Source organism: Hyalella azteca, unplaced genomic scaffold (assembly GCF_000764305.2).
Source record: "Hyalella azteca isolate HAZT.00-mixed unplaced genomic scaffold, Hazt_2.0.2 contig16405, whole genome shotgun sequence".
Lineage (NCBI taxonomy): Eukaryota > Metazoa > Arthropoda > Malacostraca > Amphipoda > Hyalellidae > Hyalella > Hyalella azteca.
The window spans coordinates 4414-22640 of NW_025946229.1; the positions used below are offsets into that span (position 1 = coordinate 4414).

General features: G+C 37.5%; 1 protein-coding gene across 5 annotated transcripts in view; it reads right to left on the bottom strand.

Moving 5' to 3' along the window:
* Window positions 1–926: 926 nt before the first annotated feature.
* The window catches only part of LOC108666292 (NPC intracellular cholesterol transporter 1), a 42451-nt gene continuing 25150 nt past the window's right edge, over window positions 927–18227 (bottom strand). For 2 of the 5 annotated variants that reach the window (XM_018153130.2, XM_018153134.2), the window contains 14 exons: window positions 18114–18226; window positions 17400–17502; window positions 17281–17332; window positions 16530–16681; window positions 15511–15691; window positions 14309–14436; window positions 12653–12847; window positions 11707–11933; window positions 11079–11256; window positions 10075–10221; window positions 8304–8699; window positions 7443–7556; window positions 6639–6801; window positions 927–2491 (listed from right to left, as the gene is read on the bottom strand). In XM_018153130.2, coding sequence (XP_018008619.1) covers window positions 2088–2491; window positions 6639–6801; window positions 7443–7556; window positions 8304–8699; window positions 10075–10221; window positions 11079–11256; window positions 11707–11933; window positions 12653–12847; window positions 14309–14436; window positions 15511–15691; window positions 16530–16681; window positions 17281–17332; window positions 17400–17502; window positions 18114–18226 — 2553 coding nt within the window. In that variant the 3' untranslated portion in view covers window positions 927–2087. The other 3 variants (XM_018153132.2, XM_018153133.2, XM_018153131.2) reach the window with 3 other exon arrangements.

Consider the following 18227-nt stretch of genomic DNA (forward strand, 5'->3'; position numbering starts at 1 on the left):
GGGCATTGCTGATTAGTAATGTACTTTAAGATGAGGGGTAAAATTCCCAAATAAGTTGATAAATTATTTAAAATATATCGACTTTTTGGGAGACCAAACCCCTCAAAAAATTAGATCGATAGTTCCTTTGAGCTCATCGAGGTAAGGTGAGGAAATTTTCTTTCTATACAAATCATTATTACGAAGGGAATTGAAAGTTTTTTAATAAATCGGGGGATAATATAGAAGATAAAAATGAAAGAACTCAAATAAACACGAAAAAATCATAAGATGCTGTATTGATGTAAGTTACACAAATGATTTGGAAATTTGAAAACAATTTTGGGAGTTGGCTTAGAATATTTTCATTAATAATGCTTCATAGAGGGTATTAAAAAACTTGGGAGAAATTAAAAATGTACTCAATAAATATATTTAGATCCAGTATGAACTTATAGCTAATTGTTCTTCAAACAGAAGAACTAATTTCAACATGAGTCAATAGTACAAGCTACCAATCAACAAATTTGTTCATCACCATAAAAATATCACGAATATTATTGCTTGTTCTAACCCCGTCCTCCATTGCCCAAATGAACCTAAAGTTAAATTAATTGTGTAGCATTTCTTCTAACGGCTTATAGCACAACACATGGCATAACTAAGCAGAAATGCTATTCAAACGAGTTTCAAAGAAGAAGATTTCTCACTGAAAAATAACGTGTAGTAAAAATTGTTAATTTCATGTAATTGACAACAATTGATTTCATGTAGTTTCATGTTGAAATGACCAAAAAATATCTGAGATGGTCTTTTCCTAGGCGAGGTTCCCCACGCGGAGATTGTCGCGTTGAACATTTCTACTGAACAAAATATTATTGGTACAAATAATCATCAACATGTCAATTCTTCAATTTTTAAGGAAAAAATTAGACCTATGGACCTGTGAGGTGATATATATTTTTCTCAAGTTAAGAGAGAAAATATATCAATAAACTAATCCATATTAGCATGAACGATTGTAAGATCACGGCCGATAAGCAAGGCTGCCGAAACCAACACGGTACATGCTGACGATGCACCGTGTACCGAGTTGTCAGCACGCAGCACGGTACATGCTGACGATGTACCGTGTACCGAGACGGTCAGCATGCAGCACGGTACATGCTGACGATGAACAACGAATGAAAGTTACAAAATATTTACAGACGGCATCGAGTGAACAATATTTGACATGAATGCGACAGGTTCGACAACAGAGGAACTGACGGAACTGAAACAGATCTCGAATACTGCGAAATGGAGGGATAGGTAAACTAATATAATATAAATACTCGTTCAATATAATGAAAAGAAACACGAACGACAAAGTTATCATAGATGCCCAGTAGGAGGCGTCTAGCCTCTAGAGATTCTGATGGAGCTTAGGAGATAAATGGAGTCTTGCACTTATATAGGTAATATAGGGTGCAGGGTTATACTCTCACTTCGGTTAGGTAATAAATATTACCGTTTGCAATGCAAATAAAAGAACTAAAACTAAATACGTCACAAATGATATTCAAGACAAACCCACGCATTCGCTGCACAATATAAGGTGAAGAAATCCGTTCTACCGCACAGTTCAGAAACTTAGTAAATGTATCCATACACACACAGCAGACGTATATTATTGAATAGGTATATTCCTACACACGACAGACGTATAGTATTGAATATATCCATGCACACACAACAGACGTATACGTTTTGCTTATCACAACATCCAACAAATGACATCAGTAGGCTTACCGGTAATTTAAAATACAACTTTATTCATTAAAATTCATCAAGCATAGGAAAATTTTACAACGTTTTATTGCATTTTCCATACGGAGCGGTTACACTATTGAGGCTGTAACATTGATTATGCGTTGCAGTTGATCGGATAACTCTGTTTGGTCGTCAGGTATACCTACATATTCGGCATCAGGTATACGTATATACGGCATATATTCATGACGTTAAATATAAACTGTTGAGTTGTCAAGTATACATATATTCGAAATCAGGTATATACGTATATTCTTCATATATTCATGACATTAACTATGAATTTAAGAATAACTTCAGAGCAAGTCATCCACTCCTGCATTGGTGCCATAATTGACGCCACGGTCGCGCACAATAGCATCGCTTTCCTGGTCACCAACTAGACGCACTTTGTCACTAGTGACAGCGGGAACACTAGCCTCACTAGCATCGTAAACACTAGCAGGAACGTCAGCGTCACTAGCATGGACACCAGCGTCACCATTAACTACACCGGCGTCACTAGTGTGGGCACCAGCGTCACTAGCACTAACACCAGCGTCACTAGTACGGATGTTAGTGTCACTAGTAGCCGGGCGTTGGTAACTAGCAGCACTAGCGTTGACTTGTTCGTGTACAGTAGCAGGACTGTAGAAGCTCTCGCTGATGCGTACGAAGCCGTGAGCGTTCGCATGCTGGCTGCTGGCTGGGATACGTTTGCCTGTAACGAGTACAAAATTATTAAATTGATAATAATTTATTCTTAATAAATTAATAATAGCGCTTGCCTGTAAATAAATTAATCAATTTTATTAATGAATTCTCAAGTTCATTGCGCAATAGTTCAAGAAAATATTCTATTTTTTAGAATATTGTAATGGTATAAATTTTTCATATACATATGTGTGTAGTTCAATGGTTTTATGAATAAAATGAGCAAATTAACGTCGAATTCTTGTGTAAATTCATTATAATAATTTGATGTGCAGACATCGAAAAGAAATGAGGAATCATTATGATTCATGAGTAATTATAAATAAGATCCTACTATAAACTCCCATGCTAAAAAGCAATTAAATATATCTATAGATTGCTGCTCTTTTTCTGAAAATATTCCTGAGCCTTTTATGACTTGCGAATATATGCTGGTGGTATACGAAAATAGCAAGAAAAGAACTATCATACAAAATGTTCGTATGTAAAGTATTTCTTACATCAGCCGTATTAAAATAACTGAATGGTCTTAGAAGAACGTAAGGTTAAAAGAATCTTCGACAAAGCATCTTTATTGTCAAATTTGAAGGAAAATACGTTGACTCGAGTTTGATCTTTTGTATCAATAAAATAATCTTGCAAAAATTCATCAAAAATAATGGATGAATTAATGAATTGACTATCTAATTAATATTTTCTACCGTTGAAAAACCATCACACCAGGCGAAGAAAAACCATAACGTCGAAGAATAATGTTCTTGAAATTTTCGGCCGTTAGAGGAAAAGTTTAAATTCAATATGCCGAAACAAGAGATGCAAGCCAGACGAAGAAGCTGTCAAAGGAGTGCACAATAAAGGATACGAAGAGCAGAACAATGAAGGACAGAATAATGAAGAACAACGAACAGCAAAAGTTCGATGTACATTCGATGCAAAATAAATAAAATTTCGGCAGATTCGCCCTTGGGAAGCAACAAGCAAGAGTGTCGGAGATAGGCCCGAATTCCTTCACAGTAAAGATTTTTTAGTACACAAAAGAAAAGAAAACCTTATCCAGAGTAGAGATTTTCTGGATTATAAATCTATTTAATAAAGCCCATTGCATTGAGAGCCATAATTGAATATTGTGCATGAATAAGTAGGGCTTCAGCGAAACAGCCTATGTTTGTTTCATAGATCATATTAGAAAATAATGCATAGGTACGTTTCTTACATGCACGGGTGGTGAGTGTAGCAGCCAAGAAAGATTACAAAATAATTAATAAAAACTCCCTAAATTATAACACGTTTTTTCTAACTGAAGAAGGAATTTATGTAACCTTTTGTAAGCGGTAAACAGATTGCATGCCATCAGATCCCTGCAGAACAAGAAGCGGAAGCGAAGAAATCGTCATAAAATTCCGTTATTAAACCACATGCAAATTGGCAGGCGACGATTGCAGGCATTACCATTGAGGAACTTTAGTAGCACACCAGTTACAAAAATTAGAAATCAAGATTAAAAAGTTTCATCGATTTTAAATATAAAATTCATGTAATAATATATTATTAAGTTTAGACAGGACCGACACCTCCTCTCCCAGCCTCGCATTTAATAGCACCATTAACAAAAACTAGAAATCCAGATGAAAAAGTCTCAACGATTTTTATACTTGAGATTCATGTAATAATATAAACTTTAATAAGTTTAGAAAGACCGACACCTCCTCTCCCAGCCTCGCAAGATCGTATACTCGTCAAGGTTGAATTAATCTTTTGAATTTGGAAAGTTTAAAAGTTTGGATTTTGAAAAAAAAAATTAAATATTACTACAGCAGCAGCGGTAGCTACCATATCTATCGGTGCCCGACATGGTAACCATTGAGACGGTGAGGTGGCGCGTTGCAGTTGCTGGTAGTAACGCCCTTGTTATTCGTACAGTAGTTGATGGTAGTTACTGCACTCGGCTTCAGAGGGGGGAATTTCGAGGGTGGAGTTGGGGGTTGGGGGCCTAATTAGTCATGGGGAGGAGGGTGGGGGTAAATTAAAAAATTTTATTATTATTCATTCCAAAGTAAAGTTATTACATTCCCACGGCGATCCTTACAACAACAATAACAACAACAACAGTTAATGACCGAATCACAATCAACACTCACAACACTCGTATAAATAAATGGACCATGTCGCCCAAATAATGATACATTTTCTGCACGTAGCATGAGCAGGACGTGGAGAACGCAGCACTAATACGTGCTTTTGCCGGGCCAAACTAGGTCAGGATGACCCACACAAGTGCTAGAAATGCATTGTTATTTGGACAAAGTCTCTCCATTTTACTGATTACAAGATAAAACTCATGAAAAAAGGACAAACTCGAGACAAATGTTCCCGGCAAAACGAACATTTGGTGGCTGACAAAATTTCACGTATTAAAGTAAAGATCTCTCCAGTTACACAAGATATTAGTGTTAACCCTTGGCTTGAGAGATCAACAGAGATATGATACTTAGAAGCTACAGAAGTCAACTTCAGACGGGAATTTGTTGACACTCCTTAACCCTCTACCGCCGTATGTCCCTCTCCGGCAACATAACTTTCAACGCAAATACGTAAACTATTGAGTGTTGCAACATGAAGACGTTTGTACGCAACAGAGAACATTTTAAAGTTGTCGTACGTGGCGGCAACCATCAGTGCAAGTCATTTTGCGCTCACTAGAACGTATCCTTTTTGGGAAGTAGGCTTGTGACAATATTGCTCCGGTTACTCATGTCAGGCGATAGTGGGTTAAGTCAAAGGTTATTAGCAAGCGCGAGGCCAGAGCAAATAAATTACCGTACCTATAGATAAATATTCCACGACAAATAATGCGGAGCAAGCAAAGTAAAGGGAAAAGTTCACACATGAACATCGTCAAACTGAACAAGAAATATAAAGCGAAATAATTCTGCAGAAATCTAGATTTTATACTCGTTATATCAAGAAGCAAAAGACAGGAGAATAAAAAACCTACTGGAAATCTGATGCAATTTGAAAAGGATAACGTTCAAAAGACGCAAAATCACACATTACCCGTAGAAAGAAAAGAGTCTACAAAGAAAACACGAGCTGTAAACTCGTGAAAGACTAGCGTTATTGAAAGTCTCATCACAAATAAATAAGCAATTCGGTTTGTCATTTTCGGTGAACTTCTACGCGTATGAGCGAAGTCATGCAATAAAAGACAACAATATAAAATTGGAAAATGCATTCGGCAGTGAAGTCGAAAACTGAATACGGCTGTCAACATTCAAGGCAGAGAGTGAAGACAACAGTCACTGTAACAAAAAGTGTCAAACAATTCCGTTCAAACATCGAATACTTGTAAAATTACTAGTAAATATCAAAGCAAACCTACTTGATAGGAAGCAACAACAGATTTTGAAATACGGTAAGTCGCTTAAATTTGTTAGAGAGAAATTACAATCCAGTTTGAGCATCTAATTTATGATACGGGACAGTTTTATCTAAGAAGTGACAAGACCAACAGCGCATCCATCATCAAATGTGCATATTAAAGAATGTCAACAGTAAATCAACGAGTATTGATCAAAACTTAAGAATATCAACTTCAAAGCCACGGGCACGAAACAGTACTAGAGAATCTTGATTCCCATACAAATTAAAAAAAAAAACAAATTGATACCACTATACAAAATTGAGAGCGTTTCTTTCGAACTTTTCCTTAGAAAGTTTCTTTAGAACGTTTCTTTAGAACGTGTTGGGCTGCGTCGTTCACCAATAACGGAGAGCAGCGCCGGCATTCAAAATGAAAAACCTTTTTGATAACTTGACAAAATTAAGAACTTTTATTAATAACGTTTGTTGTTTTTTTATAACGTTTATAGTTTATTTTAAACGTTTGTTGGGTTTCTTTATAACGTTTGTTTTTCTTTACAACGTTTCTTGGATTTCTTTCCAACTTTTGGTTTTGGAGGGTTTTTCTATACCGTTTATTGTATTTCTTTATAACATTTGTTGTTTTTCTTTATAACGTTTGCTGTTTTTCTTCATAACGTTTGTTAGGTTTCTCTATAACCTTTCTTGTTTTTATTTATAACGTTTATTTATAACATTTTTTATAACGTTTATTTATAACATTTATTCATAAAGTTTTAAAGTATATGTCTCACCGAGTATAGAGAGCAACACAGGCATCCAGACGAGCCCGTGTGCGGCCCCCAGTGCGATGATGAACACGTACATGCGGAAGTAGAACACTTGGAAGATCTGCGACCGAGCGAACGCCAGCACACTTACGCCCACGATTTTTGTGAGTGTAATGCCAGACAGAACCTGCACGAAAGTGGACCATGTACACAACATTCTAAGGGTATTACATGTACACAACATTCTGAGGGTTGTATAGGTATGTACATCAACATTCAACACTATATTTAATGGGAACCCTATTCAAGAAAGTGTTTATCCACAGAAACAATTTGAGAATATAAAGGGAATTAAGAGAAAAAAGTTTGGAGGCGTTAAGTTATCATGACATAGAAAGAGGGAAACAGAGACGGAGAAAAATTATAAGTATTCTGAGGCATAAACATTGTGTGGATTTCCCGCGAGAGAAAAAATGCTGCAACCATCCTTTGGTTGGTTTTGGGGTTGACTCAAGAAAGCAACAACCATCCTGTGGTTGAGGTCGAGGTTGACTCAAGACAACAACAACCATCCTGTGGTTGAGGTCGAGGTCGACTCAAGACAACAACAACCATCCTCTGGTTGAGAGTCAAGGTTAACTCACCAAAGAGCCGGTCTCGGCCAGAGCTACAACCATCCTGTGGTTGAGAGTCATGGTTGACTCACCGAAGAGCCGGTCTCGGCCAGAGCTACAACCATCCTGTGGTTGAGTCAAGGTTGACTCACCGAAGAGCCGGTCTCGGCCAGAGCTACAACCATCCTGTGGTTGAGAGTCAAGGTTGACTCACCGAAGAGCCGGTCTCGGCCAGAGCTACAACCATCCTGTGGTTGGGGTCCGGATGGTCAACCTGGGCGAAGGCGAACACGAGATGACTCAGGAACTCCACGAAGATGCCCACCGACTGCAAAATTTTGTCACATTAATTGCCTTTCTATAGGAATGATTATTTGCAATCAAATTTTGTAGCTTGATCAAAATTATCGATAGTGACCAATTAATCATTTAACAACGATCCTGACGTTGTTAAATGTAAATGAGGAAATTCATCTAAAACCTGGAAAAAGAGTTTATAAAATTTATAAGGAAAGCAACAGAAATGTGTTTTTTTTAATAATACCGAACCCTTAACGGGAAATATGTAGTTTCCCTTAAACCACTAGAATTAAGAAACTATGCATTTTTTAAAAACAAACGGTAGGAAATGAAATTTTGAGTGGCCGTTCTTTATTGTGTCCGTGGGGAGCTTCAGGATAATATATTTTCGATGTTCAATTCATAATAACGTCGGTACCCTTAGAACTTTCTCATATAATTCAATTACAGTGTTTCGTTTCAGACTGAATACAGTATCATAAGTTAATACAACTAAACTCACTACACTGTTAGAAAAAACGGTCTTACTGGCATTCTAGTGGCCGGTCATCCAGTGAAAATGAACTGTTTCGCCGTTTTTATCTGATGTTTTACGGATTTCTAGTGTTAAATTAGAATAAAAACTGCGACACGGTGTTTCTTTTCACGTGCCGACCGGCCACTGAAACGCCGGTAATACCGTTAACGTTAGGTAATTTTTCTAACAGTGTATACTGACATAACTAAAGAGTTTGATTTAAGACTGCAGGCAAATAATTCATAGACCTAGGCTCACCATAATAATGTTGACGAGGGACACAGCGTTGAGAGACACTCCGAACCAGTACGTGCAGCCCGCCATGTTGATGAGCAACACAATCAATCCAACTGCCACTATCATCGATGAATAAAAATCAAACCCACTGAACACTAGCATGACTAGGAACACTGTAGCTACACATATGAACACTGATGACGCGGCTTCTTGGAACACTGTGAGGTATTGTTCGTAGTAGACGTAGAACACGCTGTACGGGAACACTTCTACGGTACTAGAGTTCATAGGACGGTTGAGGTTGATTTCTTTGGTGATGTTGTCGGCGATCTCTCGTGCGTGTTCCAGAGCTTTGTAGTAGTCGCGTGATGTGCGTAGAATTGTGTGGTATGTCATGAAGTAACTCGCACCCACGCTCTGAAAATATAGATTTTTTTAAATAAGCATTTTCTTACACGAGAAATTCTGAAAAGCGTCGTGTTAAGTGAAGGTTCTTCCAAAAGAACGTAAAAAAAAGTATTTCGCATTTATGTTCACAAAAAATTCATTTTAAAGTAAGGGTTGTTGCCATAAAAATTAAGGAAAATATAGCTCTGATATATAGCTCTGACATAAAGCCTACGCTCTGAAAATATAGATTTTTCAATAAGGCTTTTCTTACATAACAAATCTGAAAAGTGTCGTTTTAAGTAAAGGTTCTTCCATGAGAAAGTAAAGAAAATTTTTCGCATCTACGCCCACGAAAAATTTATTTTTAAATAAGGGTTCTTGCTGTAAAAATTAAGGAAAGTATCTCTCGCCCACGCACTTGTAAACATATTTTTAATAAATCTACTCAACATAACACAACTTCTTAATTAAAAGCTGTTACAATAACAAATAAAATCATTTCCAAGAACAATTACACAAGAACTTTTTCAACCATCATTCAAACAGTAGAGCTGACAATTTTTTAACAGGGTCGACACCGGAAGGCTATAGTGTCACGCCAGATTATAAAGCTAGCAAAGCTGTTCAAATTTCAATAAAAATCAATCGATATTGGTAAAGAGGTTCTATCGTATCAGAATAAATGCAGCGACTGCAGTGGAGTTGCGACTCAAATGAAACCAATGGTAAAAGGGAGTGAAACTAATGGTAAAAGAGAGTGAAACTAATGGTAAAAGAGAGTGAAACTAATGGTAAAAGGGAATGAAACTAATGGTAAAAGAGAGTGAAACTAATGGTAAAAGAGAGTGAAACTAATGGTAAAAGGGAATGAAACTAATGGTAAAAGGGAGTCAAACTAATGGTAAAAGGGAATGAAACTAATGGTAAAAGGGAGTGAAATTAATGGTAAAAGGGAGTGAAATTAATAGTAAAAGAGAGTGAAACTAATGGTAAAAGAGAGTGAAACTAATGGTAAAAGGGAATGAAACTAATGGTAAAAGGGAGTCAAACTAATGGTAAAAGGGAGTCAAACTAATGGTAAAAGAGAGTGAAACTAATGGTAAAAGAGAGTGAAACTAATGGTAAAAGGGAATGAAACTAATGGTAAAAGGGAGTCAAACTAATGGTAAAAGGGAGTGAAACTAATGGTAAAAGAGAGTGAAACTAATGGTAAAAGGGAGTGAAACTAATGGTAAAAGGGAGTAAAACTATTAGTAAAATGGGGTGAAACTAATGGTAAAAGGGAGTGAAACTAATGGTAAAAGGGAGTGAAACTAATGGTAAAAGGGAGTAAAGCTATTGGTAAAAGGGGGTGAAACTAATGGTAAAAGGGATTGAAACTAATGGTAAAAGGGCATCTCACGGGTTGAGTGGCATTGGTGGCAGGAATGACGTTGACGGCGTTGCCATAGGCCGCATGCCCCGCCTTGGGGCACGACGCGGAGGGAATGTCCTCTAGGAAGAATGGCAGGTATGTGTTGAAACTGTCCGGTGTTGGGCGTAAACCGTCCTGCAAATTAAGATATCATGAAGAGAGTATCAATATCATTGCTCGCTTAGAGGAGCAACTTGTTTAGAATCATGATTTTGGGAAAAGTAATCGCTCGCTCCGAAGTCCACATCAAATCCTTATTTTTGGAAAAGTTATCGTTCACTCTGAGGATAATCTTATTTAGAATTCTTATTTTGGGAAGAAAATGAACGATAATAAGATGAGCTTCAATATCAAATGTTTGCTGGTGGTCCAACAATCTAAACTAGATTTGTAAACATTTGCCACCATGCTTAATTATTAACAAGAATTACCAAAAGGAAACCTCAGGTAGTGCTGAGTGGTAATTCAGATATAGCAATACGTGTAACTTTTAAATATCTCATTCCAAGATGAATTTTTACCCTAGTACAAAAATTGAAATTTCAACTCAACGTAACGAAACAATAAGATCATGAAAATAAAATTGAAATATATAAATTTCCGAGAAAAAAAAAACGAAGAATGCCAGCGTCAGGATAACAAGACTCACGTCAGAGATTTCAATGAGACAATTCTTAAATATCTCATTTAAAAAATGAAATTTTACTCTAGAAGAAAAATCTAAATTTCAACTCAACATAACGAAACTATAAGTGCATGAAAACAAAATTAAAATATATAAATTTACGTAGAAAAACAAACAATGACCAAATAACGAAACTCACGTCAGAGATTTCAATGAGACAGTTCTTATATATCTCATTTAAAGATGAAATTTTACTCTAGAAGAAAAATCGAAATTTCAACTCAACATAACAAAATTATAAGTGCCTGAAAACTAGGCTAAAAATTATAAATTTCCGAGGAAACAATGACGAAATAACGAAACTTACGTCAGAGATTTCAATGAGACAGTTCTGGCAGTCTGACGTATCGTCAGACGAAGGGCAGAAGGAGCCATCGTCGTGTATACGGCAGCACGGCACGTCCACGTCATTCTCGCCCATGTTGAACACCGACCACGACATGTAGTCGTCTATCCACGACGAAGCAGGCCGTGCTATGCTGCTTCTGTACACATAACACGTGACTATAATTACTACATTCAATTCAAATATTCTTACTTATTGTTACTGCATATTTCCTTAATTTAATATTAGGCACTGTTAATGTCACAACAACATAATGTCGAACACCGACCAAGACATGTAGCGGATAAATACGGCTTATTATGCATCAAAACTTAACAAAAAACCTTGATGAAATGATCGTTGTCAGTATTCAAACACAAGAGTGAAATGTCGACTTGTAGGCGACCAAACATACTTGCAAAATACTGCTTTGAAGGTGTCCAAAAATTTTGAATGTACCTAAAAATTTTGAAGGTGCCCAAATATTTGGAAGGAGCCCAAATATTTGGAAGGAACCCGAAAATTTGAAAACGCCCAAAAATTTGGAAGGTGCTCAAAAATTGTGAAGGTACCACCTAAAAATTGTGATAGTTAAAACAAATGTTCCCACCTGTTGGCGACACGAGAGGCCATGTAGAGCTGCATCACTAGTGAGTCTCGGCCGCAGTCAGCGCTGCCGCAGACTTTGTTCTGCTGCTCCAGACTTTGGCTGAAGTCCAGGCCAGGCTTGAGTACGAAGTACACAGGAGGGCCTACGCTCAGGTACGTGCCGAGGTCGTGGAAGTATTCCATCAAGTAAGAGTCTTGTGGCATCGACAGCTCTTGGTCTAATCCAACCTGAGGAAACATAGCATCAAGTAAGAGTCTTGAGGCATCGAGAGCTCTTGGTCTAATCCAACCTGAGGAAATATTGCATCAAGTAAGAGTCTTGCATCAAGTAAGAGTCTTGCATCAAATAAGAGTCTTGCATCAAGTAAGAGTCTTGCATCAAGTAAGAGTCTTGCATCAAGTAAGAGTCTTGAATCAAGTAAGAGTCTTGCATCAAGTAAGAGTCTTGCACCAAGTAAGAGTCTTGCATCAAGTAAGAGTCTTGCGGCATTGAGAGCTCTTGGTCTAATCCCATGTGAGGATGAAGAACGCGCTAATTATAATAACTTTGATCATGAATAGAAAGAAAATTAGAATCAAAATAAAATTACTCTCATGTATAAAATACGGAACGTATGCTTAAATACATGTAAGTGGCATATTCCTAGCTCTACTGACAATATTTTTAGTTACAACGTCTTTAATTACAAGATTCATCCGCCGACAAAGGCCCAAATAAATTGGATGTTTAAACAGAGAGCGGTGACCAGTTCCTAATTCCTTTGGAGGGAATTTGATAGAGAATCAGCATAGTAAACTTTAAAGAATTTTGTACAGAGTGAATTAGGCGAATGTTTAGGGAATTTTGAGGAGAATGAGGGCGATTAATTTTTATGGAATGTTATGGAGAATGAGGGCGGTTAATTTTATGGAATTTTGTGAATGATGAGGTTGGTGACTTTGGTGACCTGGACACTGCTGATGAAGGGCATGCTCGTGAGGCTCCAGAAGGCAAAGACGATGATGACGAAGGCCTTGACGGGACGTTTGGCCAACAGCGGGCCATGACAGTCGCGCATGTAGCGCACCAGCAGGCCTTCCTTCCTACCAGGGGAGGCCGGGGCCTTCATCTTCACACAGCACAGCACGTCCACGCGGTTATCCTGTACAACACAATATTGTTTATACTAATTGTATTAATTAATACAATATTGTAACAATATTAGTACAATACAAGGACTACTACACACAGGACATGCATAGCCTATGTCCAGCCTCTGCTAGCAGAGGCGATCGCCTACACTATGAAAATGCTGTTGTTTTAGTGGCATCAACAAATGATATGCCCATAATTGTTTCATACAATAGTATNACTACTACACACATTGTAATACTATTGTATGAAACAATTATGGGCATATCATTTGTTGATGCCACTAAAACACCAGCATTTTCATAGTGTAGGCGATCGCCTCTGCTAGCAGAGGCTGGACATAGGCTATGCATGTCCTGTGTGTAGTAGTCCTTGGTACAATATTATTAATAATACAATAGTATTATTATTAATTATACTAATTATAAAAAATACTTATAATAATGGTAGAAAAAAAATGTAACAAGTACTTGTTTCGTCGAAACTAACTCAATATTAATTATACTAATTGCATTATTTAATACAATATTATTAATAATACAATAGTAGTACAATATTAGTACAATATTATTAATAATACAATAGTATTATTATTAATTATACTAATTGTAAAAAATACTTATACTAACGGTACACAAAAAATACTTATACTCATGGTAGAAAAAAATGCACTCGTTTCGTCGAAACTAATTCAAATTCAATTTATTTCATCATATATTTAATAAACTTATAGAAGCGGCCATCATAGATGTAACATTTTTCAGCACTCGTTCGTTTCATCACAACTAAATCGAAATCAACTGCCCTAAACACCTCATGAACAACAGAATATTATTTATACTAATTGTAATAATAATTTAACAAGCACTCGTTTCATCGAAACTACAACCCAAATTTAATTCACTTAATCAAATATTTCATAAACTTATACAAGCGGCAGTCATAGATGTAACATTTTTCAGCACTCATTACATCAAAACTAAATCAAAATCGACCACCATTTAACAAGTATTTAATCGAGTATTATAGTTGAGAAGAGTGGAACTTTGCATAATAATTGAAGCATATCATTTACCGCTGGATAGTCAGCATCTATCAATCGAGGTACTCGAGCAGCACTAGTTAAGCTCCTAGAAATCAAGGACAGCTTGGACACAGTTCCTAGAAATCAAGGACACCTCCTAGCGAGCCTAGTGCAGCACTAATTAAGTCTGCACTAGTACAGTTCCTAGTAATCAAAGGCACCCTCTAGCGAGCCTAGTGCAGCACTAGTTAAGTCTGCACTAGTAAAGTTCCCAGTAAGCAAGCAACCTTCTGCCGGGCGTGGCGCCGCACTAGTTACGTCTCCACTAGTTAATTATGCACTAGTTCAGGTTCCTAATAAGCAAGGCACCTCCTGCCGCGCGTGTCGCCGCCCTAGTTATGTCTCCACTAGTTAATTATGCACTAGTTGAGGTTCCTAGTAAGCTACCTCCTGCCGTGCGTGGTCGAGGGACAGCACGGCCAGGAAGCAGGTGATCTGCAGCAGGAAGTCCACGGTGAGCGCCAGCCCCGCGTACAGCGCGAACGCCCGCACTGCCGGCATCGGCGAGAGGGCGCCTGCACAGAAAAATTAATTAGTTAATATTGTTGAATAATTAATTTTAGGTTTTCCGCACTTCAGGCAATTTTCATGGTTCAGTTCAGAAATAATGTTAAAAAACTACGGCTTTAATTCAATTCAAGCAGATACAAGCATCAGTTAATTGAGAAAAATTAACTTTAGGTTCAAGCTTTCCGCACTTCAGGCGAATTTTCATGGTTCGGTTAGGAAATAATGGTAAAAAATTACGGCTTTATTCATTTCAAGCAGATACAAGCATGAACTAATTGTAATATCTTCATAATTTTTACGATTTGGTAACAGTTAACGAGTCGCCCGCACTTCAGGTAACTTTACGTGATTACGTTAGGAAATAAAGTTAAAAAACGGCTTTAATGCATTTTAAAGCAAATACAAGCATCAATTAATTGTAATATTTTATAATTTCTACGATATGGTAACAGTTAACCAGTCGCAGCAAAAACGACCATGACCAACGACGAGAATTTTAATTTTGATTGAATTATTTCATCGAAATACGCAAAGGAAATAATAATATTAAAACATCCATGACAAAATTAATAATTGATAACAATGATTGATATAACAAATAATTGGTAATGATGATTTGTACAGCCATGACTTGATCTGCTGTGTGTCCAGTAACGGATTCTCCGCATAAGCGTAATCTATTAGGAATTTCTAACATGTATCTACAGTATTTATTTAAAGGGCCTCAATACAAAGGCCCTCAATACAAGAGCCCTCAATACAAGAGCCCTCAATACAAAAGCCCTCAATACAAGGGCCCTCAATACAAGAGCCCTCAATACAAGAGCCCACCTCAATACAAGAGGCCCTCAATACAAGGGCCCTCAATACAAGAGGCCCTCAGTACAAGAGGCCCTCAATACAAGGGCCCTCAATACAAGAGGCCTTCAATACAAGGGACCTCAATACAAGAGGCCCTCAATACAAGGGCCCTCAATACAAGAGGCCCTCAATACAAGAGGCCCTCAATACAAGAGGCCCTCAATACAAGAGGCCCTCAATACAAGAGGCCCTCAATACAACAGGCCCTCAATACAGACCCAGGAAGAAGCAGGCAGCTTCAGACCCTGTAGAGATGAGGAGGGAGGGGGCGACCTGCCCCAAGACGCGCCCCAACTGCTCAGGTCCGGTCTCGGTGGGGAGCTTCTCGGCCCGCTGGAGTCCGCTCACCAGCAGGAACATGTTGTCCACTCCTACAGCCAGAACTAGGAACGGGATCACCTGTCGGGGTAGTGGGTACTAATTAACTTATTACTAATTGATATTAGTTACCACTAAATAAGTTACTAATTGATATTAGTTCCTAATTAAGTTACTAAGGTGCAGTAGTTACTACTAATTCAGTTATTAATACTTGATATTAGTTAGTAAATAAGTTACTATGGGGCAGTAGTTACAACTAATTATGTTACTTATTGGTATTAGTTACTAATTAACTTATTACTAATTGATATTAGAGCTGCAGCTCTTACTAGTTGGTCTAAAGAGAACAAGGCAGTAGTTACTACTAATTAACTTATTACTAATTGATATTAGTTACCAATTGAGTTACTAATTGGTATAAGTTACTAATTGGTATAAGTTACTAATTGAGTTACTAATTGGTATAAGTTACTAATTGAGTTACTAATTGGTATAAGTTACTAATTGAGTTACTAATTGACATTGGAGCTGCAACTAGTACTAATTTGTCTGCAGAGAACAAGTATCACTATGAATGGACAGTTCCTAGGCCAGTGTATCAGGGCACTACGACCACTGGTAGTTATTCGACCATCAATGTCTCATTCACCCGTCTTACGACAGCAACAGTGGTTAATACAGTAAATACAGTACAGTAATTAGGACAGTAAAATCAACCCTCCTATATTGTAATATTACAAGATATTTGGCAACGCTTGGCATTTAAAACACTTCGATATATTGTGACTAAGACAGCATGTGTTAACCTGCAATGCATGACGGGGGTTCGAACCCGCGTCTCTTCACTCACTTATTAAAGTTAATGAAATTAAGTTTTTAAATTAAAAGTTAATTAGATACATCACTACTCACTCACCTCAATAATAATGAGCGTAGCAGGCACCCCAATGAGCGCATAGACCCCGACGGAGGCGGTGACAGAGGTGAGCACAATGAGCACCCCACACAGCCCCAGCGTCACCTTGCTGTCCACTGGCAGCCGTGAGCACCCGCTCACGTGTCCGATACCTGATGGGGGGGGGGGTGAATTATTATATTGCTCCTTATTATTTTCTTTATTGTTCCTTATTATTATTATTTTGAATTATTTTTTATTATTGTCCCTTATTATTATTATTTTGAATTATTTTTATTATTGTTTCTTATTATTATTTAGAATTATTTTTATTATTGTTCATTATTATTATTATTTTGAATTATTTTTTATTTTATAGTAGGAGAATTATTTTGTTGTTCCTTATTGTTATTATTTAGAAATGTATGCTTATAAATAAATGTTATAGATAGAATAATAATAATATGCACCTCCACAGAGGGAAAACACATACCTGACGGGGAGGGAATGAATTTATTTTATTGTTCCTTATCATTATTATTATTATTTAGAATTTTTTTTATTTATAGAATCGGCATATGCAAGACTTACTCGAGACCATGACTCACTCGAGACCATGACTTACTCGAGACCATGACTCACTAGAGACCATGACTCACTAGAGACCATGACTCACTAGAGACCATGACTCACTAGAGACCATGACTCACTAGAGACCATGACTAATGAGCACATACGAGATGAGCACCGTGAGCACATCTCCCTGACTCACTGAAGACGATGTAAGTGAACATGAGCACATATGAGACGAGCACAGTGAGCACATCTCCCTGACTCACTGAAGACGATGTAAGTGAACATGAGCACATATGAGACGAGCACAGTGAGCACGTCTCCCTGACTCTCCCTCTCCAGCTCGTCCTGGATGGAGCGCTCAGCTGAGAAGGAGATGCTCACCAGCGGGTGGGTCACGTTACGCACATACGCAAGGAACCTGCACGTACACACAGAGAAATGAGTGTGATTTGGTCAAAATAGCGGTGCACTCTTTGCCGCCGCCATGTGTGTCATTCTGACTCAGTTTTGCCTAGCTAAATAGTGTTTTAGTGCTACGTCCTATATTTTAAGTGCTATATTTGGACAATATAGCCCATTCATTTTTCTAAGTGTATGGCGTCCCGTTGGGAGTTACGTAAGTTTTTTTTTTGTGAAAAACAACGATCATTCAAAGTTTTAAACATTATCATTCAAATAATATAGATGATAAGCTGGTTTAACCATGATATTGGAAGCTAACTAGCGTGCAATGTTCACTTGCAATGTCACCTTCATTGTATATAACAGATTATTATTGACTTGAATGTTTATATTTACGCTTGCTCCTAAGCGCGTAAGACAATCAATGTTTAGCTACCTATATAAAAACAAATAAGAATGAAAAAATTCAGGAAACTTAATTAACATGTACCGCTAACCTCTTACACTTTTATCTCAACAACTAAGACCAATTAATCGGCTAAAATTAATCATTTAAATGACCAAAATTTGCATATTTAACCATTTACATTAAATCATTTAAATGAGCTAAATCAAAAGGTTACATACGCTTTCTCCCAGTCGAGCGCCTGAGCGTTATCGCTCTTGTTGAGGTGATTGTTGACGACGAAGGTGATGACCAGCGCTGTAGCGTTGTGGTACGCGGGGTTAACGCCTAAATCC